The sequence below is a fragment of the Aedes aegypti genome, chromosome 3, assembly GCF_002204515.2.
Source record: "Aedes aegypti strain LVP_AGWG chromosome 3, AaegL5.0 Primary Assembly, whole genome shotgun sequence".
Taxonomy (NCBI): Eukaryota; Metazoa; Arthropoda; class Insecta; order Diptera; family Culicidae; genus Aedes; species Aedes aegypti.
Genome location: NC_035109.1, coordinates 3,560,386 through 3,587,110, shown reverse-complemented (window position 1 = coordinate 3,587,110; position 26,725 = coordinate 3,560,386). Strand labels below are relative to the sequence as shown.

General features: G+C 40.6%; 1 protein-coding gene across 1 annotated transcript; it reads right to left on the bottom strand.

The window, feature by feature from the left end:
* Window positions 1-757: 757 nt before the first annotated feature.
* LOC5575374 (probable DNA mismatch repair protein Msh6) lies at window positions 758-23,008 on the bottom strand. Its single transcript, XM_001661851.2, has 4 exons — window positions 22,222-23,008; window positions 1,393-3,876; window positions 1,167-1,322; window positions 758-1,106 (listed from the first exon to the last, which is right to left on the bottom strand). Exons 1-4 carry the CDS (start codon window positions 22,855-22,857, stop codon window positions 987-989), a joined length of 3,396 nt encoding a protein of 1,131 aa, XP_001661901.2. The 5' UTR covers window positions 22,858-23,008; the 3' UTR covers window positions 758-986.
* Window positions 23,009-26,725: the final 3,717 nt, after the last annotated feature.

Sequence of the window (26,725 nt, the reverse complement as noted above, 5' to 3'; positions counted from 1 at the left end):
CTTGAAAAATCCCTTGAGATTCCTAGACCGTAACACAGCTATACGGTCGGAAATGTGTAGGAATATGCTCCTCTTGCCCATCGCGTATTGCATCAGCCTGGTGACGTTCCCGTCTACTTATACAACTGCAGTAACTTGCGAAGGCACAAGTGCGGTACTGAGTCGTATGCCTTTTTGTAGTCGATGTACGGCATACTCAATTTCCTTTGCTTTATTTGAGTAGCTTGCCCTACAATGAGTGCATCTACGATGATCTGATCTTTGCAGCCTTGCTTGTTTCTGCGCAGAAGGGCAGGGCAGTAATGACTACATCAGCGAACAGTGGAAACCATTCCACAGCTCAAAAACAAAAAGGCCGCAGGCAAGAATGGTATCGCAGCCGAATTCATCAAGTCATAATCTGGGAGATGGAACAGCTATTGATGAGTGAAAACTATCGTTAAATCACGTTAAAAACGATGTTCGCTTCAAATAATGCAGAAATTTCCGGCGAAATTAGTTAGGATGATTCATTCAATGCTGGATCGTTCGAAATCAAGAGTTAATGTCGCAGTTGTCGACCTAATTGAAGAATCGTTCGTAGGCCAGTAGATGAAGCTACCGTTACTCTGAAAATGGAAACATCAAGGCAAGGTTGAGCATCGACTGTACCAAAACGAAAGTACATATTAGTCTTGAGATATAAGTACACTTACACTTAATAGGGTTTCAACCGCATGACAGGCATTCTTTCGTTCTATCCACCTTATTGGTTCGGTTTGCATTTTACTCTGATTATCACCAGGAATTTATTGAGACCTACTCTACAGAAGCAATATAAAACTTAACGTCCTATCTATACGTATACTGGTTTCGGTTTGTCAAACGATAGAGGGATAACAATTATGAAATTCTGACTCAATATTCGCGTCATGGAAGTTGTTGTACATTCAGGAAATTTTGGGAAGCTAGGTAGCGAATGGAATACTTACCGCCACCTTCGGAACTTAGAACCGACACGCCTTCAGCTTGTTCAGCAGTTCTTTCAGATCGTGAGGATCTTCTTGTAGAAGCGAATTGGTGAAGATTCGGCGTTTTAACGCATCCGCTTCAACGGTTTTCGAGAGCTGTTTGGAAAAGTGATATTAGCTTTGAGGTTAAGTGATATGGATTACAAGACGACATACTTCATGGGCCCGCTTGATGATACAAGCCGGCATGCCAGCTAGTTTGGCAGCATTGAATCCGTAAGACTTTGGACATGCTCCATCAGCGTACTTGTACAAGAAGGTAACCGTTTCCTGTGTCGGATCCTCGTCGTCTTCGTTCTCCACCATGCAAGCCTGATCGGAAGAATACATAATCGATTAGAAGCTGTCCACCAACGAAGGGAATTTTTACGGATTTTCATACCATGTGACCCAACCGGACGCGACTGTCCGTGGAGAAGTTGTCCACCAAGTTGTGATAGTGAGTCGAGAACATCGAACGGCACTTGAGATCGGCCAGGAAGTTGACCACCGCTCCGGCGATCGACGTTCCATCGTAGGTGGCCGTTCCTCGACCCAATTCATCCAACAGGACTAAACTTTTGCGGGTGGCGTGCTTTAGGATTGTGGAAGTTTCGTTCAGCTCTACCAGGAAGGTACTGTGTCCGGCCATAATGTCATCGTTGGCTCCCAACCGGGTGAAGATGCGATCGATGAGCGTCATACGACAGCTTTCGGCAGGGATTCGGGAACCGATCTGAGCCATAACGGCCAAGATGCCGACCTGACGCATCAGAGTGCTTTTACCGCCCATGTTCGGACCGGTCAGCAGAACTAGTGGAGCCCCCTCTCCTCCGATATTGACGCCATTGGGGATGTAGTTCTCGGAATCGCTCACACAGGGATGGATTCCTTCCTCCAACTCGAAGACCTGTCCAGCAGAGTCATCCAAGATCTCCGGCACGCACATGTTTCCCTCGCTTCGGGCGTACTCCGCAAGGGACGTCAGGACATCCAGTGTCCCTGTCAGATCGATACAAGTTCTCCACATTTCATAGCTGCTGGAGAACTTTTCGAAAATTCGTCTGGACAAATCCTTGAGCACCATTTTGCGCTGATCTTCGGTCTGCATCATCCGCTTGAGGAATTCGCGCGTCTCGTCCGTGTGGTACCGTTTGACGCCGTTCTTCCCCTTTTTGTGACCCTCCAACGTGTAGCCGCTGTTGGCCTTCTTGGCAGCACTCTCCGGGATTTCCAACTGGAAGCGTTTCTTATCCGTTCCGAAGAAGGCTATCTTGCAGCCAAAGTACTTTTCCTGCTTGCGTTTGTACTCTTCGAGTTCTTCCAGGATGTTTTTGATCTCTTTGTGGACGGCATCGTACTCCGCGTCCAAACCTTCGCCCGGAGCAATGACGCCATCCTTGAGAGCTTGTTCGTGATCAAACGCTTCGTCGAAGAATCGAATCTTGTCGGCCATGTCCGGGAAAGATCCGCCCCGTTCGGATGTCTGAGTCAGTTGAACCAGAAGCTTTGAAGAAACTTTTCCGAACAATTCTGGGAGTTTAGTTAGCGTCCCGAATCCCTTTAGGGTGTTGATGAAGTCCTGGATTTTCTTCTTGCCGTAGGTTTGTTCCTCGTAGAGAATGGCCCTTCCGTCCGGATGGTTCTTGCTGCGCTCCGCATTGCCAAAGGTATGAATTTGGGCCAACATTCGCTCAAGATCGGGAAGTTCACCGAGAATTTGACGCACGTCCTGAAGCAGCGATACGTCCTCGATCAATTCCGTAACCGCTTCCTGCCTCTGCACAATAACATCCCTCTCGCAGCTCGGGGAGCAGATCCAGTGATGAAGGAGACGTTTCCCGAACTTGGTACAGCAATGGTCCATCCGGTTGACCAGCGATTGCTCGCCCTCGGTTATGCGGAGATTGTTCAGTGTCACAGAATCGAGCACCATGAAGCGATTGCTGTTGACGATCCTGAGATTCTTACATGTCTCTACATCATCCGGCGGAATGTACATCACGAAGCTAGCCAGCGAGATTATTTGCTGATCCAGCAAGCAACGTTTCAGATACCAAATACAACCCCCCAAAGCCTTCAGCGCCAATTTGAAGTTTCCATCCGGGGTCAGCCCTAGATGATCACTCTTGTCCAATAGGGAACGGATCACTTCAGGCCACTTGGAATTCTGATCATCCGTCGAACCACCGTAGAAGTTCTCCGCAAGATATTTCAACGTTCTTTCCGCAGACCAGAATTGAGATTCGTTAGTCAGAGCTTCCTTTCGGATTCCAGCCAGAACGGTTTTGAAGATCTGCTGAGTTGCGGCGGAAACCACATTTCGCTCCTGAAGAACCAAAGCTGGAGCGTAATGGGACAGCAGTGTCAACAGTCGAGAACCTTGCGAATCGTCTTCAAATTCTCCAACGTGGAAAACCCCTAGGGAAGTATCTATGAAGCAGACGCCATACCGACTGCCAACCTCCCCCTTGATTCTCTCAGTAATGGCCAACATGTACTTCGGCTGATGGTTGAGGGTCAAGTGCACTTGCTGACCAAAAACCTCCGTCCCCTTCAGCGAAACTTGGCAAATCTCTCGCTTCACCACCTTATCATACTTGGAATTGGTTTTGTTCTTTCTGCATCTCTCCTGCATCATGTCCGGGGTCTCCGTTTGCTCCACGCGTGCCACTTTGAAGCCCTTATCCACGAGCAAAGTGGCCATCCTCTCGTACGCCTGTTCCGGGAATCCCGAGTGGGCAAACTCACCCTTCATATAGGAGAATCCCAGTTCTTCCACTCCCACAGTGGCGTCCATGTGGTACAGCTCGTAGAATTTGCCCACTTTGAAGAACAGCACACAGTCCATGTGGCGGCATTTCAGCTCCCACCATTGACGCATGGCCTGGAACATAAACGGAAGTCAATTATTTCAATATCCAGGGTGATCGCAAAAAATAAGTTCTGAAATTTGTAAAACGCCCAATACTTTGTGTTTTTCTTATCAAAGAGTGTACAAAAAAAAAAAAAGAAATAAGGTACCGTGGGGCAAGTGGGTAATGGATTTCGCATAGTTGGGATGCTTCAAATCCTAGCGAATTAAAACAAATGAGGTCGTGTATATTTTTTGGCTTGACTCCCACCAAATATAAGCAGTATGCTGAAATTTAATTTTATGTAAAATTGAAAAAAAAGTACAGAAAAAGTTTTTTTAAAACGTCTCCTTACTTTTCACTTGGCTCATAAGTGGGACAAGTGAAAAGTTGTTTGTATTGAACAATAAATTAAAAAACTAACTGTTATATTCACGAATTCTATCACCTTTAACATGTGTTAAGGCGTCTCAATGAACAATAACATAAATAATATGTAAACAAAGATAATTTTATTATTGTTACCGTAATCCGGGGTATCATTGATCAGCAGGGTAACATTGATCGGAATGACCCATCTCATAAAAAGTTCGCATTATCATTTATTGATAGAACATTTCCAAATCATGGATGGTGCTTCTCTTTCATATATTCATCAGCTGATAAAAGTGAAGATTTTTGCGAAAATTGCGTTTACCTTATGCGTAAATTTGGCAACTTTTCGAAACAATGATTTCAATGGTTAAGGATGACACTACCAAACATTCATGTCTCACATAAGTTCTGTAAATGATTTGAGCAAGGAAAATGCGGTTCTTACTAAAAACGGCATCGCCGAAAACGATTCCGTTGTCAAAACTTTCATAAGTATGTTCAATTATGCAACATTAACGAATTACTGTTAAGAATATAACTTTCCCTTAAGAAATTGGCGTATTCCGTGGTTCGAGATATTTTTAATTTTATAATAACTCAAAAAGTAAATGACTTGTAAGCATTTGGCCTTCATATTCGGCTTCAGGGACCATGATTTTAGTAGGTAACGACATTTTCATTATTACCGAACGTTGTTTACATAGGTGATCAATGTTACTCCATTTCAACTAAATCAAAAAATCACTTAAAACATTTTTTTTAACATGCTTAAACCTTTCAAAAAACAAAATACAGTATATAGTCACGAGCTATGGGTGGTAGTACTTGTTTTAAAAATATTAAATTTGCAACTATTGCATTTTCGAACCAAATATTTAAGAAATACTCAAAAAAATGATCAATGTTAACCGGGATTACGATACTTGAATTTTCTTCTGTTCAATTATGTTTGTTGAAATGATTCGACAACATTATAACTGCAACATTTCCAATGTTAGTTCATGGGACAGCAATTGCATTTCTGCTCTGTAGAATTTACACCGCTCGTTATTTGTTAAGAGAATCGAATATGACGTCGGATAACTGTTCGGGAGAAATCAAACGGAATCCTTCAATAAAGTATTTAGAAACTTTTTTATGTGGATACACCTATACCCCATTTTTTATTTTTTTTAATTAGCCTTCCAAAGACATTCCACGAGATTTCCATGCGTTCTCTTATATTGGAACTTTTCAATCAACGTCTGCCTTTTAATCGACTGTCCGAAAAAAACATATTAATATCGTAATATTTGGCAACCTTTTTTTAGAGAAGTTCAATGAGTTAACCATGATAATAGCTTTTAACGCTTTGAGTATAGTGTTTCTTGAATTATCAGCACGTTCTGTTGTTCTATGATAATTTCGAGCCTTGTATACTTATAGCTACCTGAAGAGGAAACGCAAATTCATTCTCTAATGAGAAACTTTTCACTTGCCCCACGTGGTTAGAGAATTGACGGTGTTTCAATTTAGCTATTTTTAGGTCTATCACGAATTAATTCTAAAACTTTTTTTTATTGCTATTTAAAACTCTCAGAGGGGACAACTTAGAAGTGGTACAGAAAATTATTTTCCGCACCTTTTTTTCGCTGAAAATATTAAAATAAGATTGCACGCCGCCAACTTGTTACGGAGTGATAGTTGACAGGTTAACAATCTTTCGCTCTATTATGCAATAATGGTTGAACAATCTCAGAAATCTCTTGCTTATTATAATCTTCTCAATGGTCTCAAAGGTTTACACATGAGTTTAAAACATAAATTCACAAATTCAGTTATATATACCAATTATTTTCACTTACCCCATTTACCCACTTGCCCCGCGGTACCTTACGGTAATTTCTCGATTATTCACGGATAAAAAAAACCTTTGATAACATATCATTATATTATATAGAGCGCAATGATTTCCTTGTAAATTCAATTGAACATTAAAACTTAAAGAAACATACAAATAATCATTGTTTAATTATTAACAGAGTTTTGCCAAAGGCTGGTAGCGACTTACAAACATTATAGACCTCATGTCTGAAAAAAGGGACCTAAAATGGACCAAACAGAATTAAAAAGAGACCAAAGGGGAGCCAGGAGATAAGAGTCTTCAAAGATGTTCCTGAAGAATTTCACCAAGAATTTTGTCCAACATACCTTCGAGAATTCAATTCTAACGATAATCCCAGAAATATTACAGAGATGACGCCAGAAATGTCATCAGTAAATACTTATCCAGCTTTTTACGCTGGCTATAAAACTGCGAAGGGTGATTCGATTTTGAAGTGCCCTGCTTACATATTTTATAGCATGATCTTAGTGAGCCTATGCATGCTATAAAATGTTTGACTTTTACTGTGCGCCCTGTTTTCAAGTTATCCGTGAGAGAGAGCACCAACACACGGCGCACAGTAAAAGTCAAAAGAACAAAAGAATTTATGGCACGTACAGAGGCTCGTAGGCAATCTTTTTAAATTGTTGATCGAGCTGTCAATAATTTTCACTGCATTTGTTTTGGAGTTCATTTTTTTTTTATTTCGGAGAAACTGAATCAAAATTATTCATTGATTTTGATTATTTTGATTGATTGGGTTTTCCCGTCTTTTTCCCGGTGGACTCATCCTCGATGTGTCCTGACTCTAATAGTTTCTGGGAGAACTCCTGGGTGTTTTTAACTGACCTAGTGGGGAATGGATTCGGCATACTCTGGAATTCCTTGACTAACCATTTCGCCAGTTTATGAGTGGGGGATCCGTCGGCCGAGATGATTTCTCAATTTCGAGGAAATTTCTACAAACAGACGAAAGGAGCCCCCATGGGAAACCCTCTCTCCCCGTTTTTGTGCGAACTATTCATGGCGAATTTTGAGGAAAATTTAAAGAAACAAGGAGTATTACCGGATAAATGGTGGAGATATGTCGACGACATTTTCAGCGTTATCAAGCGGAACGATCTGGCTAAAATTTTGGATACAATCAACAGCGTACACAAGGATATCAAGTTCACCCACGAGGAGGAGAAGGATGGAAAACTATCATTTTTGGATCTACTTGTCACCAGGGAAGAAAGTTCAACTTACAACTTCGAAATCTACAGGAAGCCTACAAACACCCAGCGAGTTATCCCTTACACATCGAATCATTCGTTCCAGCATAAGATGGCAGCGTTTGACCACATGATCCACAGGATCCACTCTACCCCTCAGCGAAGACGGAAAGACCAAGGAACTGGAATATATCTACGAGACGCTTGAAATACAGTTGGATAGTTTCCCATCGCCACTGGAACGTGTGTCCCAGGGCCGTAGACTCCTGCTCCAGTTTTTGCCCCAATCTTTGAGCCATCCGTGAAGAATTTTATTGAGCCTTGACGAACATTGGGACCTCCAACATCCCAATCCGCACGCGTCGTATCGCATACATTGTAAGGGATATCATAGTTCTGGACAAACATTTCAAAAGGGCACATCGACATTGGTAAACATTGGCTTTGCAAGACGCTGTTGAGTCCAATTCAACTCGATCACGCTCACCAATACCACTATCAGGAAGAGCTAACGCCAATATTCCTGAAAGCGGTGTTAGTTTGCGTGGGCGGGCTAAGAAGGGCTCAACAGCAACGTTTCTAAAAAAAGGCTCAAGACCTCTTGGGCCCTTTTCAAATGTTTGTCCAGAGTTGTCCACAGTTTTCATCCAGTCTCCATGCATATTCATCACTGACCCACATTGTATGTGTTGTGAAATACTCAAGTGTCCGATAAGATCACCAGATTTGAACTTGTTCGACCTGTTGTGCCTTAGAAAACTCTTCTCCGCTTCTAATTGTACAAATTCGTACAACGGTAGCAGATGAAGAATAGCATCTAATGCTTTTGATGGAGTGTTTCGCATCGCTCCTGTTATAGCAATAGTTATAAGTCGTTGAAGTTTTGATAGTTTTGTTTGTGCTGTGGCTTCTTTTGTTTTCGGCCACCATACTAGCGAAGCATATGTTACTTTTGGGCGAATTATGGAAGAGAAAATCCACATTATCATTTTTGGTTTCAAGCCCCATCTTCTACCAAAAATTTTGGAGCAAATCCAAAACGAACTGGTTGCTTTACCAATCACATATTCAATATGAGCATTCCAAGTCAACTTTGCATCCAAGATCACTCCCAAGTATTTAACCTGTTCACTAAGGTGCATTTGTACTCCTCCAAGCATGAAAGCTTTTAGGATGAACTTCCTTTTCCTTGTGAAAGGGATAATTACTACTTTTGAAGGATTTATGTTGATGCCCTCCTGAATACACCATGAATGGGTAAAATTTAGAGCCATTTGCATTCTTTCTGAAATGATATTGTCAAACTTTCCTCTCACTATAATGACTATATCATCCGCAAATCCCACCACCTCGAAACCCCTCTCTTCTAAACTTCTCAGAAGATCATCTACGACTAAGGACCACAATAGAAGTGAGAGGACTCCACCCTGTGGACAACCTTTTGTAGCCCTTACTGATATAGATGAGCTTCCTAGCTCTGAAGTGAATTCTCTATTTGTAAGCATATTAGTAATCTATTTGATAACACTTGTGTCAAAATTTCTTTTCTTCATGGAGCATACCATGGAAGAATGAGAAGCGTTGTCAAAAGCTCCTTCAATGTCCAAGAATGAGCAAAGTGCTATTTCTTTTATCGAAAGAGTTTTTTCTACTTTTGTTACGAGAGTGTGAAGTGCCGTAACTGTTGACTTACCAGGTTGATAAGCAAACTGCAAGTCAGATAGAGGACACTTCTGCATGTATGTTGAATTGATAAAATCATAAACACTTTTTCCATAGTCTTCAATAACATGGAAGAAAGACTGATGGGCCTATAAGATTTGGGATGCGTCCTATCCCGCTTTCCATTTTTTGGAATAAAAATAACTTTTACAGGTCTCCAAATGGATGGAACATAATTTAATCTTAGGCTAGCCTTATACATCTCAATAAGAGACGGAATTAGCACTTCTTCGCCGTTTTGAAGAAGTGCCGGAAATATTCCGTCCACTCCCGCAGATTTGAAAGGCTGGAAAGATTTCACAGAGTTTTTTACTCTTGCACTAGTAAAGATTGTTCAAAAGTTTCTGTTCCAGAAGATAAGGTCTCTGCAGAACATCTTGCATCATCAAAAGTTCTAGAACTGTTCGAATCCGTACATAAAATTGACCCAGAGAAATGAGTTTCCATGATCAAATTTAAAGTTTCATAAGGAGTTTTTGTGAAAACTCCGTCTTTCAATTATAGCCAATATGTTGAAGGTTCACTGTATGGTATTTGTTTTGTTTAATCTGTTATTGTTTTCCTGGAAACTTTGATTATACCACTAAGGTCGAACTTTTGCCCCACCTTACTCTACCTACGACGCTACTCAACAGAGACAACGGCAACGGCAATACATGGCTATTCAACTTAGTACCTACTAATCGTTCCCGTGATGTACCTTTCAGCATTTAAAGTTTCAACAAAAGAGGGATGGAATGTACCTAAAAGCTCATAAATTTTAAGTAAAAAAAAATAATGGGTAGAGAAATACGTTTATACCTAGTGTGAATATATAATGTGTGCATACGATGGTTTTCTTCAAGTCGAGTCTAGTACACGACACTGAAGACGGCCTTACAGTTGTGGTCGAAATACGCGTATCTGTCAAAGTATACAAACTCTAGTGGAATTAGATGGTATAGTACTAAATTCGGTTTTTTCATCTACTTATAGGTATTCTACTAAACAGTTCGAAGATTTATTATCACTTTAGGCAATATTTTCTCCAGAAATGTAATAAATATTACATAATATAAAAATTTGAGTTTTTTGGAAGAACTCCTGTGGGTTCAAATCGATGAAAAATTCGTTGGAGAAAATCTTGGAATCTCTGGAAATGTTTTCAGAGTAATCCTTGTAAAAACTACTGTGGGGAGTTGCGTTGGACTTTCTGAAGCAAACTGAAGAATTCTTGAGAGAATTGATGGGTGCCCGAAGGGCTTTAAAAGTATTTCAGAATGTTTCTGTAGAGAAATTACAAGACGAATTCATAAAGCGTTTACTCGAGGAGCTTGAGAAGAAATTCCTGAAAACTCTGTAAAATAATCACGTAAGAGTCTCTGTTGGTTTTTCTGAAACCTCAAGAATTGTGCACCTTAATTCAAAAGTGGCTTTAAGAGACTTTGCATTGACAATTTCATTTTCATTTTGCAGCGTTGGGAGGGGTAATAAGAGCGCAAGTGACCACGTTAATGCCATAAAAAATAGGAATGTCTTTAGAGACTTTCCCTTGAAAATGAAGACTGATTAGAAAAAATATTCGAAATAGATATCTAGTCTCTAAAATAAGACCTGCAACCAGCCCTCAAGGAATGGTAGTGAAAAAAAGATACTAATAAGAAACCAAACAGGAGCCAACAGAACTAGACTAATTAGGAATCAGGGAATACTAATAGTGTAGTTTTAAAGGGATATTCTTAAAAAAATCCACAATCCAAGCAGACAATTTTCAGACTACACTTCTAAGATTTGCTTCGGAGATGGTTCGTGACATCGCGCCAAATATTACTTTAGGCATTTTCTCATGATTTTATCCAGAAATTTCACCAGAAATAAATTGAGGAAGTCGCTCATTTTTTTGTAGAAAATCTTTCACTGAATCTCTTGCGGATTTCCTTTGAAATTCCTCTGAAATTTTCATCAAGAATGCTTTAGAAAATCATTAAAGATTTTTTTGATGGGATGTGTTTAGAAACTACTTTAGATTCCTGCAAAGATTATTCCTGAAATTTCTCAACAAAGTCCTTAGACCTCAATGAATATATTCGCTGATTCTTCCATGGTATTTCCCATAAACTAACCGGGAATTCCTCTACGCAGCGGTTTTCAGATCGTGCTCCGCGACAATTTTGACCATTTGAAGCCGCGTCATAATTCATATGGCATAGACGCACCAATATCTCGGATGTGATCCAACGGACATTCTGCGTCATTGATAGAATTGATGCCCATTTCATATAATTAATCTATTCTAAGTGGACATTAATACTATTGGTGACGATCAGTTTGCCTTTTGCTAACCAGAATGATCCGTAGCCGTACTATTAGCTATCGTTATCATGTACGACGTAGGGATATTACTCTGAGGAAAATGACTTGTAGATTCACTGAGTACAAATAAGTGGCGACAATCTTATTTTAATATGGTTTTTACATTGTCATAATAAGAAATACCTCTTTTGTAACAGCGGTATAAATAATCTAATTCCAGTTTCATTTTCGCAAAATTTACAAGTAGAAAGTAGGCGTTGTGAAGCATTGCATTTGCCACCGAAAAGTGAATCTTGTAGGAGACTGTAATAGAAGCCTAAGGTAACTTTACTCTTCAATATTCACTATAAAAATGACTATGGAAAGTAAGACGCTGAGATCGATCATTAGGGTACACTTGCTAGTTTCGAAAAATTGTTGAACAGACAAGGAAAGCGACTTTTTTCTTTAAGGATATATGAACGTAATGACCAATAAATACTTTTAACAACAAAAAATGAAATTAACTAGAACTACTACTAAACAGCCTAATTTTGTTAAGACTTGACGACATTTGACATTTAAGACTCTAATCTTACGTAAAAGAAAATAGTAATCAGAATAGCACTTGAATGACAAATTATTCAAAATTATTTCGACTAGACAGTATTAGTAATGCACTACTATTTCAAACAAATTCTAATGGAGCTGCTGATTTTCATAATGCTTCCTTTTCTCAGAAGCAAGGGAATATGGATACTTTTCAAAAACTACCACGTCACAATACTAATAAAAAACAGTGTTCATGTGGGCGCCATTGCCTAGTCCGTCTGAGTATTGGTCCTGGTAGAGGGGAAACTTGGCAAAAGCCAGACCGAGGGTTCAGCCTTGACAAGTTAAGCTGTCAGGCAGCTCCAACTGAATACCATACAAAAAAAACTGTTTCTGAGATATTGGCGTCCAAAGTTTCCAAATTTAACGTAAATTGAAAATTTCCAATTTCAACGTTACGTAATACATGGATGCTGCCTTACATTAAAATTAATGATAATTTGTTTGTTTCGCCAGTCCGCGGAATTAGGCATTCTTCTGTGCGGAATATGGAAAAGCATTTCAAAAATGCGCGGAATTAGGCAATTTCGACAAGTAAACTTTTTCAATAAAATTACACTTGTAAGTTTTGAATACAGTCTAGTTTATATTTTTCCCATAATCTACAACAGATTTGCTAGCGATTCACTCATAAAGCTTTTTTGTTGATGCAATACTCATTTTTATTTAACCATTTGACTCGTTTTATTCCTTCACTGCGCTGAATTACGGCACTTTACTTCTCATATATTTTGCTTTGAACAATTTTAGATGCAATATTGGGTTTTCTTGAATTTATTATGTAAATTAACCCTTAAAATTAAAGAAACACAATTTTCTCCTACAGAATATTTTGAAACTTTCAAAAAACTTGCCTTCAAGAAACTTGTCGAACAAAGTTCAAGGTGCATGCAATTGTCATAATAATCGAGGTTTTAACAACATGATACAAAATTAGGAATGTTTCACGAGTTTTATTAAAATTATGAATATTTCCGTGAGTGTTGAATAGTTGATCAAGCTTTAACCCATTCAAATTTATTGATGAAAGCTCAAAAATAGAAATATTTTGCCACAGAAACTCGTTCAATTGTCCGAACAAACAACAATATACGTAAAATCTCCTAACCAGAGCAATTCTGCGTTTTCAAGCCACGATTTTTTTTGAATATTTGAATAAAAACCAAATACATTACATACATATAATTCCATTTTGATGCCTTAAGCCTACTGCTTAAACTTACTGCTACTGAAAAGGAATCGCTAAAGAAATTTCTCGCCGATTCCTTGCAGAAATTTTCTACAGCGACTCCCATTTGAACTGACAGTTCTTTTCAACTGCGTACTGCGATCAGAAAAAAAGCGCATTCTTGATCGATTCCTTGCAGAAATTTCCCATGCATCTAGATAGGCCGAGAAATTACTTGTCTGCAGCGAATCAGGCTTTATTGTCAAATCCTGAAATAAAAGAGCATGCTCATTTAAAAACAGGAAACAATATTGTAGCAGAGCAGTAGGCTTTGCTAACCTTATGTCATTATGTTAAATTCTGTTTTTTGATTATCAGTTAGACCTCCAAAGAAGAAGCACACAAATATACTTTGTTCCTTACAAATACCTCGTCTTCCTTCAATCTGGAGTCTACAATATTTTGGCGACGAGAAGTACGAACCGAAGTCAACCTCAAGTCTCTCGACGGAACATCTATCGAAGTACCGTAAGAAGAAATGTCCGACAACGATCTCAAGGACGCTATTCTACGTCTGACGGAGCTAATCGTGCAACAGCAGGAGCGGATTACTGCACTGGAACGACCCGATCCAACCGACGGAAGTGAGAAAATCATAGAATCGCTCGCCTCCGGGATTGAAGAGTTCCAGTTCGATCCTGACCACGGCCTTTTCTTTGATGCATGGTATTCTCGATACGAAGATGTTTTTAAAGAGGACGGGAAACGCCTGGACGACGCTGCCAAGGTGAGGTTGCTTCTCCGAAAACTCAGTACGACGGTCCATGAGCGATACGTGGACAGCATCCTTCCGAAGCACCCAAGGGAATTCAGCCTAGATGAAACCGTTGGCAAACTGAAGAAGCTGTTCGGACGTCGGAAGTCAATTTTCCATGCGAGGTACCAGTGTTTGCAGTACTTCAAGAGTGAAGCAGACGATTTTACCACGTATGCGGCGAAGATTAACAAACACTGCGAAGCGTTCCAGTTGTCAAAGCTATCTAACGACCAGTTCAAGGCTCTCCAGTTCATTTGCGGCCTGCAATCACCACGCGATGCCGATATTCGTGCCAGGCTGATCTCCAAGCTAGAAGCTGAAGAATCAGCCCCGGCGCGGCCAGATGGTCCAAGTACTATCACTTTGGAAAATCTGGTGGAGGAGTGTCATCGTATTGTTAACCTGAAGCACGATACTCAAATGGTCGAGAACAAGGATAGCAAGACCATCAACGCCATCACTCGGAACCATAAAGATTCAAACCCGAAGAAAGCCAAGACCCCCAAGACGCCTTGCTGGAAATGCGGTGAAATGCACTACACTCGCTTTTGCCCGTTCTCCAGTCACACCTGCACTAAGTGCAAGCAGAAAGGCCACAAAGAAGGGTACTGCTCAAACGACAAAACCAAACCAAAGCCATTCCACTTCAAGCCAAAGGAAAATCTGAAGACAAAAGGAATTTTCTCAATCCGAAACGTGGAAAGCAAGCGCAAATTCGTCACAGTAGAACTCAACGGAGTACCGGTCAAGCTTCAACATGATTCGGCATCGGACATCACAGTCATTTTGGAAGAAAACTGGATCAAAATAGGACAACCAGCGACTCGGAGAACTGCCGAAGCAGCAATCACCGCCTCTGGAGATAATCTCAAGCTTCTAGCAGAATTTCACACCGACATCACCATCGGCATCGTGAGCAAGTCAGGGCGCATTTTCATTTCAAAAAATCCTGAATTGAACGTGCTGGGAATTGAAACCATGGACCTGTTCGATCTTTGGTCCATTCCAATCAACAGTCTTGTCAATGCAATCCAGCAGCGTCCTGAAGATTTTACAAAGCAGCTCAAGCAGAAGTTTCCAGAAGTGTTCAAGAGTACGCTGGGCCGAAGCACGAAAGCGAAAATTAAGCTGTACCCGAAGCAAGACGCTCGTCCGGTGTACTGTCCGAAGCGACCGGTGGCCTACGCGGCACTTCCGAAGGTGGAAGCAGAACTCCAGCGGCTCCAGGACAAAGGTATAATTTCTCCAGTGCAATTTTCAGATTGGGCGGCACCGATAGTCGTCGTACGGAAGACAGATAATGTCTCTGTCCGTGTATGCGGTGACTATTCCACTGGCTTGAACGACGCTCTCGAATCTGACCGGCACCCTCTTCCGCATCCTGATGATCTGTTCGCTGAACTATCCGGAGCACGGTGTTTCACCCACCTGGACTTGTCAGATGCCTATCTACAAGTAGAAGTTGAGGAATCATCAAGAAAGCTGCTTACGGTTAACACACATCGCGGCTTGTTCCAGTAGCTTTTCAACTCCCGATGCGATGGATTGCAGATAGTCGACAACTGTTTGATGTTTGGTGACCGCATCGTCATTCCAGAAAAGTTTCGCAAGCAAGTACTTCATCAGCTCCACAAGGGACACCCTGGCATGGACGGAATGAAATCACTGGCAAGAAGCTACTTTTACTGGCCAAACGTTGACGAGGACGTTAAAGACTTTGTTCGTGAGTGCAGATGTGCTCAAGCAGCGAAGGCTCCGACGAAGACTACTCTGGAATCCTGGCCCGTGTGCACCCAACCATGGCAACGTGTACACATAGATTACGCAGGTCCAATCGGCGGATACTATTACTTGGTTATAGTGGACGCATATTCCAAGTGGCCAGAATTTTTTCGAACTCGTAACATAACCGCAACTGCAACGTTGGATATATTACGTTTCTTTTGAAAATTTTCTGTTTTGCGGTAGCCGCCGAGTTCTACCGCAGCTGTCAAAGTTCTACCGCAGGCCTAAGAATCATTGTATCATTGAATGAAACCATCTAATCAAAGTATGCTAGTAGAGTCCAAAGCTTTGAATACAGCCGAAAACAACAATCAGCAGCATGGTTTCCAAGGTATCATTGCAGCCGATCGATGATGCTTTGTAAAAAATCAGTAATGTGACAGCTGCGGTAGCTTTCTGTTCAACCGTAGAACGGAAAATTATCTCTAAAATTGCAATACTACGTGAAACCTTCGCACGCTACGGGAATCCGGAAACCCTAGTCTCGGATAACGGAACCCAATTCACTAGCGAAAAATTCCAGCAGTTCGTCCAAGAGAACGGAATCAATCACATGCGTACTGCTCCATACCATCCCCAATCGAATGGTCAAGCAGAGCGTTTTGTCGATTCTCTCAAGCGCGGACTCAAGAAGTTGAGTGAAGGGGAATCTACGCCAACACTACAGCATCTTCAAACCTTCCTGTTTGTATACCGCAATACACCGAATAAGTGCAGTCCGCAGACGAAGACTCCAGCAGAACTGTTTCTTGGTAGACCAGCCCGGACGACTTTGGACCTCTTGAAGAAGCCCATTCGAACACCTACGAGCAGTAATGATCAACAGAAACTGCAGTTCAACAGAAGACACGGTGCTATCAAACGTGAGTTTCAACCTGGAGATCTGGTGTACGCCGAGTACCAAAGCAACAACAAGAAATCCTGGATTCCTGGACGGATTGTAGAGCGGAAAGGTTCAGTCAACTACAACGTGTTCCTGCACCTCGGATCCCGTGAGAAGCTTATACTGTCACACACTAATCAGCTATGTGAACGATATGAAGCCAAAGAACCATCCGTTGCTCAACCAGTTAATCTTCCATGGCAAATCCTCCTACAAGAACATCAAGATTACACCCATATCGAAACAGATGACCTAGAAGAAGAAACCTTCCCTCCTGGACCCGATGTCGTACCAGTTCCTGAAGTTTCAGCAACCACTTCAGCAAATGATGACCGCTTACGATGTAATACACCTGAATTGGTCCACCCTGAAGCGATAGCTGTTGCCGAACCTGATGAGATCCAACCAGATGAAGCGACTGGGCAAGAGCCATCCGTTGATACCGATGTTGAACCACGACCGCTTCGCTCCAAGAAGTTGCCAGCTTGGTTGGCCCCATACGACATATTCTAAAAGGGGAGATGTAGCAAAGCAGTAGGCTTTGCTAACCTTATGTCATTATGTTAAATTCTGTTTTTTGATTATCAGTTAGACCTCCAAAGAAGAAGTACACAAATATACTTTGTTCCTTACAAATACCTCGTCTTCCTTCAATCTGGAGTCTACAATAAATATTTTAAGATCTATATAAACATAAAATGATGTATGTATGTCACGAGTTTGCTCAAGAACGGGTTATTAGATTCAGAAAAATCTTTCATTGCTGTATTCGTATGATGTGGCGACGTATTAGTACATAAAACTAAGAAATCTCCAGGGAAACACAAAAAAAAACAATAATTTTATTTTATTTTATTGATGTACAAGGGGGTCAGGGGCCAAGTCTCCAGCATAAGTTTGAAAACTCACACCGTCCATAATACACCGGGGGGTTTTGGAGTTTAGGAAGTAGGCAACGCAACATCTTTGACCAGAAGGTTCTTTAAGTTTTGCTTCTACTCTTGACTTCCAATACACGTATGAATGATGCAAGGCCAAAAGAACATGAATCAGTCATACATATAGCGATAGTGAATTGTTTTGCCTAAGTATATGGGAAAGGAGGGATTTTGGATGGTGTTTTGCAAATAGCTCTGTGGAACAAATTTGTTATTAGTTAAAAATTTAGTTAATCTGATTCACCTTGCAATCAGTAATATTTACAAAAACATGATACTTAACTTTTCTCGGCCAATACGCTGCCATGTCTTTCCTTTCCAATGGATTTTTCCTCGTTGTAATGGCGGGTTAGATATGAAAACAAGGATAAAGAGAGAAGAAATGTTAGTGATTGTTACATGCTTTATTGCTGTATTGGCCTACAATGAAATCATAGAAAATTCGCTCTTTGGATTCCCATGATAACAATCCCCATGCAGCTTACGAGAAACTCCATGGCAATGATCACTGTACGCCATGTGCGGCATTCAGGACATCTCAACAATACTGAGGACGAACAACAAAAAATAAATCCAAAAGAGCGAAAACCTCAATGTTTCAATGTAGGACAATTCAGCTTTAATGCATGTGAGAAGTTCTTGGTGATATTCTCACAACGGCCATTCAGAATGGTTCGACGGATGTAGATAAAAGATCATTATGAAAAAATTAACGCGACGACATATAGTGAACTCAGAACGATTATTGTATTTGCAACTGTTAATTTCGATAGTTAAACTTAGGGTCGGTTATTGTATATAACTTTTAAGATAAGCAGGAGTAAAGCACGAACGCGAAGTAATGACCTTCCATCCCATCTTCAAGTGCTCCCCACAAGCACAACACTTCATTCTGGCACTTGTTGTAACTTGTTCACACAAGAAATCTGCCTCGACCGAGTTGGCAGAACGCGCCCATACCCCTTTCTGAACCAAAGGACAGGGTAAGAAATCTCCAGGGGAACACAAAAAAAAAACAATAAGAAACAAAACTACCCCTTTGTAAGGTAGTTTTGCATAGTATTAAAGAACAGCATACTTCGTGGAAAAATAACGTTCGCCAGGACACTTGGTTATAGCAAAAAGTTTAAAATAAAATCCGAATTGATGAAATATTGCCCAACTAAAATTATAATTGACGATTTTGTGGACAGGGTCGAGTGTGTAGGAAAATCTGGATTTCAAACGTAGTGCTGATGAAGAGCAGGTGCTCCGTGCAACAATTTTATTTCAAAAAGTACTCCGCGAGCTAAATCGGCTAAAAACCCTTGCTCTACAGTTTCCAGAGCCGCTTAAACTGTATTTTCAAAGCCTAGGACAAAATAGGTCAACCTTTGTTAAACTCAAATTTTCTCTGGCCAAATCTGCAATACACGCAACACACCAATACATTAGTCACCTAACCTATACAGACATATCGATTAAACATAAAAAAAAATCAATAAAAATATGATTTATTTTAAAAACCCACTAACTTTTGTTAAGAATTTAAACAAAATAATTCTAACATTTCTCCCTCGAAGCAGCAACTAAAAGCTTTCGAATGATGCATAAAAAATATCTTGAAGACATTCCTTATACATCTTTTTTAAAATACTGCTTCCATAAGTTGATGCACTGCTGAAACACGGCAGTAACTATACAGGGTGTCCGCAAATTATCCGATCAGCAAAATATTGGAAAGATGATCTCACATTGTAAACAATGAAAAATCAATGTCCATGTACCTTTTATAATGCATCTACATGTTTACAAAAAATACAACTTCAAATAATTTTGAAATGATTGCTTGTTACTGAGATAGGAAAATTTAAATATTTCGGAGACGTTTTTTCTGAGGGCCGCTAGTCATACTGGAGATGTGTTATCCCTAAAAACTTAAATAGATGAATCTAAATGTCCTATTACTATTTAAAATTACCTGCAGTTTAGTAGCTTTAAGTTAGACTGGAAGTAGAAAATTTTACGGATCAAATCCAGTGAGTTCTATGGATATTTCTCTTCCGTCATAAAGCTCGAAAAACAACTCCTTTTAAGACACATCAATACATTTGACTTGGTTTTGCAAATACTTGAAATCGGATATGTGTCAAACTTACTTCATAAGAATATAATAAGCCAATGTTTACAACCATGCAAGAATATTGAATTTATTATGCTTGATTGCATAGAGCCATATCTTCAAAGTTTGTACGGATAATTTGCGGACACCCTGTAGATGCAAGGGAGCCAAACTTTTGCGAAAAGATAATTATTTATATGACTTCTCGATCATATAAATAGCTGAAATTTAGCAAAGACCCTACTTGTACATCATACTGTACAGAACTGAATTTATAGTTGATGTTTGAACAAATGTTTTCGACAAAAAGTTCAAGGCCAAAAACAATCTCGCCCAAATTCATAGGTGAATTGTTGCATAATCTTGAGCATGCATTCCCTACATGAGAAAGATTATGACAAATATAGTGGTTATCACGCCCAATGGTATGGGTGCCCTAGTGTAGATGTGGTTGTGAACCTTAGAGGAAAAGAATATGCACTCTGTCTCGAAAAACACCCAGAATCCGGGTGTAAATTTTTCAAGTTGGATAATATTTCCATTTGCACAGACTCATCAATCTGGAATGCGGTTGCAAGTTTCTTCGAGGAAAACAAAAACAAACTGTGTATGACGAGCGTATGCGAGTGTTCGTGTGTTCAGATGTCACTAAGCTCTATCAGCCAGATCTAGAGGCAAATTGATAGTTTACAAAATTTGATGCATGACCCTTATATAAATTTCATGGACATCTTAGGCAGGATTCTTACAAAATGTTGAGCAAAGTTGTCATAGAATCCTAGTAGGATTCCACAGAATGCCAAATCCAGGATATTATTCTGCAAAAGTTTCTTACAAAACTCTTAGCCCCTTATTTCCCAAATCTTCTAACGACTTGAACAAACGAGCTAGAAATTATGCTAAATTTTTCAGTTTGTTTTTCAATAGTACCTAGGTAAATGCACTGTTTATCAATAGTTCTACTATTCAAACAGTTCGTTGACTTACAGATTATTCTGATGAGTTTTATGGGTTGTCTCAAGTTTGTCGGAAATCAATGGTGCTGGAGCTACCATGAGAAAGAAAGGGTTAATTAATTTCTTACAGAATTCTGAGTAGGGCCGACTTTTCCAAATTTCAAACAAGTGTATTCCTGACGGAATCCTAAGGACAATTTGCACAGAAGCCTATGCTGGATTAACTTCAATCTTCAATCTTAGGGACAGCAGCTCCATCAGAATTTGTTTGAAATAGTGGTTTAGTAGTGTCATTACTAATACTGTCAAGTCAAAATGCTTTTGATAATAATTGGTCATTTAAGTGCTATTCTGATAACTCCTGTCTTTTACGTAAGATTAGGGGCTTAAATGTCAATTGTCGTGAAGTCTTAACAAAATTGGTCTGTTTAGTAGTAGTTATAGTTAATTTCATTTTTTTTTTGTTAAAGTATTTATTGTTCATTACGTTTATATATCCTTAAAGAAAAAAGTCACTTTCCTTGTCTGTTCAACAATTTCTCGAACAACTTCTCTAGCAAGTGATCGATCTCAGCGTCTTACTTTCCATAGTCATTTTATAGTGAATATTTAAGAGTAAAGTTACCTTAGGCTTCTATAAAAGTCTCCTACAAGATTCACTTTTCGGTGGCAAATGCAATGCTTCACAACGTCTACTTGTTACTTGTAAATTTTGCGAAAATGAAGCTGGAATTAGATTGTTTATACCATTGTTACGAAAGAGGTATTCCTTGTTATGGTAATGTAAAAACCATATTAAAATAAGATTGTCGCCACTTATTTCTACTCAGTGAATCTACTAGTCATTTTCCTCAGAGTAATATTCCCTACGTCGTACATGATAACGATGTGTCTACGGATCATTCTGGTCTGGTTAGCAAAAGGCAAACTGATCGTCACCAATAGTATTAATGTCCACTTCGAATAGATTAATTATTTGAAATGGGCATCAATTCTATCAATGACGCAGAATGTCCGTTGGATCACATCCGAGATATTAGTGCGTCTATGCCATATGAATTATGACGCGGCTTCAAGCAAAAAAAATTCCAAAATGTGATACCACCACTGCAGGTTACGCCTTTGGTTTCCATCATATGGGCTAATGAATTTTGGCCTCCCATCGCGTCAAGGTCGCATAACCAAGGGGAGGGGCTTACTATGAATAAAATAATTTATCGTGCCTACTCCAATGGCACAACAATTCTGGAGTCATTTTTGGAAGAAATGTTGGTGGAATTCATGTTACGATTTTTTAAGGAGCTATATGAACTTGTTATGTTTATATGTTTATATGTTTCGGGCTAACAACTGGCTAGGGTAAAATTGCTGGCCATTAGGATCCCTACCAATCTAATTTCTAGTTATGGAACTTTTGCACTTTGTTAACTGTGAATGAAAAAGGAGGATGAATGTCCTTCACAGTTTAACATGTCATACTAAAAGGGTGCATATGTTGCGTATAATGATCGTTTTTGAGTAAAAACGTAAATGGACTATTATGGTCGCTCCCTCCTGACGGAAATTCTGACTACACCCATGGTGACCACCCTGAGTATTGGTTCTTACCAGTAAGATTACGTGACGTTAACTATAAAATTACAATTGATAGAAATGTGACATCAAACTCACCGGAGTCAGCGTGCCCAGGAACGATTCCGGCACATAAAGCGTCCTCGAGTCGTACTTCTCGCTGCTTGGCCTGTTTCCCTGAATGTCCTTGATCTTCTCCGGCTTCAAGAAGTCCAGCTTCTGATGAGCCCACACGGTCGGCTCGTCCAAAACCGAAGCACCCTTATCCTCCTCCGCGCCCAAATCCGCCAGATCTGGTTTTCCTTCGGCCACGTCGTCCGCCTCTTTTTTGACCTTCTTCTGCACTGGAGATTCTGAGGCTTCGTCCTTTTCTACCCGTTTAAACGATGTCAGCAACTCGGCCTTCGGCGGCGTCTTATCGTTCTTCTGGCGATTCTCGCTGTCCGAATCACCGTCCTCATCATCCATCATGACGATCCGCCGTCGCTTCTTCATGGGCTGGATCTCGTCCTCGTCTTCGTCATCAATGCCATTAAGCGGCTTGTCCTTTGCCGCCGGTGACGGCGTAACTTTCTCCTGCTTGATTACCTTCGGGGTTCCGCCGTTCGAACTGCTCACCGGTGTTCCGAGATTCGACGATCCGGACACCTGTTTGATCTTTGGTGTGGCTGGCGACTTTGCGAAATAATTGAACAGCGTGTTCGAGCTGTTTAGTTTATCTTTGTTTTTGGACATGGCACTGGAAGATTACCGACGGACTCGGGACAACAAAATCACAAATTACAACCAATAAAACACACGACTTTCCACTAAAAAAATCCGAAATTTCGATTTGATTGCAAACTTTTGATGGCAAACACTGAGGCCGGAGAAAACAAAACCGAGCGCGCGCGCAATTTCACTGACAGCACAAAACAAAACCTAATGATATGGCTGCGTGCTTTTACACTGAGAAAAAACTGCAGCCATTATCGCCATTATCGATTTGACTGCAAAAAGGGTGGTATGCATCGTCCGCATAATCGAAAACGCTTTGTATAATATTATTAAGTAAATTTCATTCATACGCTCAGGCAAACGGACTATCGAAGTGCATAGGAACCACTTATGAAAATTCGCTACAATAAATCGGGTTGAAGTTCATAGCTTTGCCTTATGAAACCAAACTTTGAAAACAAAAAAGTTCTCGCGACAACCTGGAATCGAACCAAGGACCTTGCGATCGTTAGGCCCGTGCGTACACCACCTGAGTTGATGCTAAAACGATACATATAGCGTTCGTATTGCAATAACCGTTCCACCTTGCATAAGGCAAATTCGATAATCTAGTTCACAGCGTGTAACGCCAAAAAATATCATTTCAAAAAATAAAACGCGGATAAGCTTGGCATAAGGTATAAAATATAACATTATGAAAATATTACGGTTATTTTGAAAGTTTTCCGTTCTGTGGTTGCCACCGCAGCTGTCAAAGTTCTACCACTGGCTTTAAAATCATTGAATCATTGAACGAAACCATCTAATCAAAGTATGCTAGTAGAGTCCACAGCTGGTAGAAACAACAGAAAACAACAGTCATTTGCGTGGTTTCCAAGGTATCATCGGTGCCGGTCGATGATGCTTTGTGAAAATCAGTAATGTGATAGCTGCGGTAGCTTTCTGTTCAACCGTAGAATGGAAAGTTATCTCTAAAATTGCAATAATATATCTTTCACTAACTAGTATATTCGGTTTTCTCCTGTGAGCTACACTCAGAAACACTTGTAGTCAAAGAATAACTAAATTTTAGTAATTTATGACTATTTTCTATCTGCCTCTCTTTCATCCTGCAGGGAATTCCATTTCTAATTGTCAATAGGATCCTAAAACCCTGTCCCAATTTCACTGCCAAACGCTTAAGTTTAGATCAAAAACACATGTTTACTCATTTTTTTTTTAATGTTTTTTGTTTGTTCAAGTTCAAAAACATTTTTCTATGTTTCTTTAGATTTTGTCACAACCCTTGCCTTAAACTTAAATTTTGAATGTATTTTATTTTCCTTGTCCCTTCCAAAATGTTAGATAGGAACAAGGGGGGGAGGGGTATACGCAACGAGGTTCACCTACCGTTCATGTTTTGTGGGTGTATTCGTTTGGCTCACAACGCTGCTAGGTATCCCGCTGTTTGAGTGTTGAAATGCATCAGCATTTGCTGTCTGGCGTGGCCCGTGTTTCGACCTGTGCTGTTTGGGTCGGCCCGCGTGAGAAATGATGCAGTTTGGGACGGCCCGCCCGAGAGATGATTGTTAGGCGTGCTTTGTTTGTAGTTGACAGCCGTACACCCACCCTGGATAGGAACAACCCCAGTGTTAAAACTAAAAGCCCTGTGGTGTTTTTGTCGACTAAGCGAACGTCAAATATGATCAAAAGTGTCAATGTTCATTCACGGACCAAATTTTTAAATTGAAGTTTAAATGTGATATAGCCAATATCTTAGCGGGAAAAATTGCTTAAGTAGTTGCAGTAAGGGCTTATTCACAAATTTCATAACGCTGATGGGGGTGGGTGGGTGTCCTCACGATGTTACGGCTCATACAAAATTTGTAGAATATTCATAAAAAAAGCGTAACGAAGGGCTGGGTGGGTGTCAAAAATGGTTATTTTCAGCGTTATGAAATAAATGAATGAGCCCTAACATGCTCTTTCGTGTTATTAAATAAAATCATGATTTTTCGTTAAACATTTTAGAACCCTATTCGCCTGGGTTGAAGCATCGCTAAGCTTCAACCCAGTCGAAATGATAGTAAGTGTAAAAAATCCCAGCAGAATGAAAGAGAGGCAGATAGAAAATAGTCATTAATGCATAAACTTTAGTAATTCTGTGACTATTTTTATTTCTGAGTGTAGATATTATGATCTTGAACTACATATCCAACAATCCAACAATCACTCATTTAACAAAAACCATTATGGGACTTTGGTTCAACATCATGTTCAATAACATTTCAATTATTCTCATGCGCAACCTTTGTTTAGGCATAGCTTACCTGAATTTTGAGAAATTGTAAAGCAACATTATATTTCAACTTCAACATTATATTTTAACTTTAGAATCCTTTTATAAGAATGTAGTTCAGCTTTTATTCAACTGGCGTAAGATTATACAGTGCGGGGATTCGCTCGTTGGGGGTCCACTACATGGAATTGTGGGAAGTCTTTGACCACGGAGACCCACCAGGTACACAGTGGTACCGACAAAACCACCGGGGGAATTTCGGTACGCGTACGGGAAGAACACTAGGACACAACAAAGTGCGTTTGCTCGTCGCGGCGGTCGGTTTATTACTAATATTTACAACATAAACAACAAACAACATACATACGAATCACAGGGTTGGCGCAAGGCAATGATGATAAACATCGCAAACATAAACTAGACTGGTCCAAATTACAACACTCCTCCTCGATGTATTCATCACTTGTCTGCACAGTTACACAAAGTCTTAAACAGTTCTCATTGGACAACACAGTCTACACAAAGTTCCTCCTCTTGCACCAAACACTCCTGCTTCGTCAAGTATACCACAAAGTCACAAAGATCACAAAGAGTTTACAGTCTATACACGATGTCCACTTAGCATCGGTTTCCCTCGTCAAAACAGTCATAAAATTCTTCTTGTTCACAGCACTCCTCCTCAACGGGATGCCCAGCTGCAGTTTTCCGGCGGTTGTTGCTCTCCACAACTTCTAAAGTGTACAGCTCTCCACGAAGATCCGCTACTGCTTGCACTTTCCTGCTGGAACTCACTATTTGGCACTTGGACTTCACAAAGTTCACACTCAGTCCCTTCTGTGCCAGCTTCCGGACTGAAAGCAATCCACAGTCCAGCTCCGGAACGTACAGCACGTCTTTCACCACAACTTCATTCACTTCCCCGTTGTCAGTGACGCACTTCAGGAAGCCTTCTCCTACACCGGTAGATTTGATTACTGAGCCATCCGCCAAGTTCACCTCGACCTTCACGCTATCGTTAATTTTGCTGAAGAACTCGCGGTCACTGGTCATGTGGCTCGAACAGCCACTGTCCACGTACCAGCTGTTCCGCTTCCGCTGTCCGCCAACACCAAAACAGATTCCGGGATTTTTCTTCACCGTTTTCTTCACTTCCGGTACTTTTTCTTCACGTTCACGTAGTAGTCGGCAATCTCTCCGGAAGTGGCCTGGTTTCCGGCAGTAGTAGCACACTCGCTGTCTTCTTTTTCCTCTGCCCTCGTTATTCGCTTTCAGCGCATGGTCACTGCGCTCACCGGACACTTCTCGCTTCTCCATCCGTCGGTGGTACTCGTCCATCAGCCGCTGCTTCACGAATTCCAGAGTCTGGTCGTCATCTGGCCGGCTTTCCAAAGCCGTCACCAACCCGTTGTACGATTCCGGCAGACTGCGATACACCATCGCCACTTGCAGCGAACTCTCGAGCTTCTGCCCCGCACACGACAGCCGATCGAACAACTCTTCGATCGTGAACAGGTGCTTCTCCATGTCCGCACCTTCTTCGTAGTTGAAACTACAGAGCTTCTTTAGAAGCGACACTCGCGACGTCACCGTAGCCTTTTCGTGGTACTT

Coding starts and splice junctions, on each gene's coding strand:
- LOC5575374 (XM_001661851.2), bottom strand. CDS start 22,857: ATGTCCAAAAACAAAGATAAACTAAACAGCTCGAACACGCTGTTCAAT. Junction 3,877..22,221: donor TCCTGGGCACGCTGACTCCG/GTGAGTTTGATG, acceptor TTTATGTTCCAG/GCCATGCGTCAATGGTGGGA. Junction 1,107..1,166: donor TCATCAAGCGGGCCCATGAA/GTATGTCGTCTT, acceptor TTTTCCAAACAG/CTCTCGAAAACCGTTGAAGC.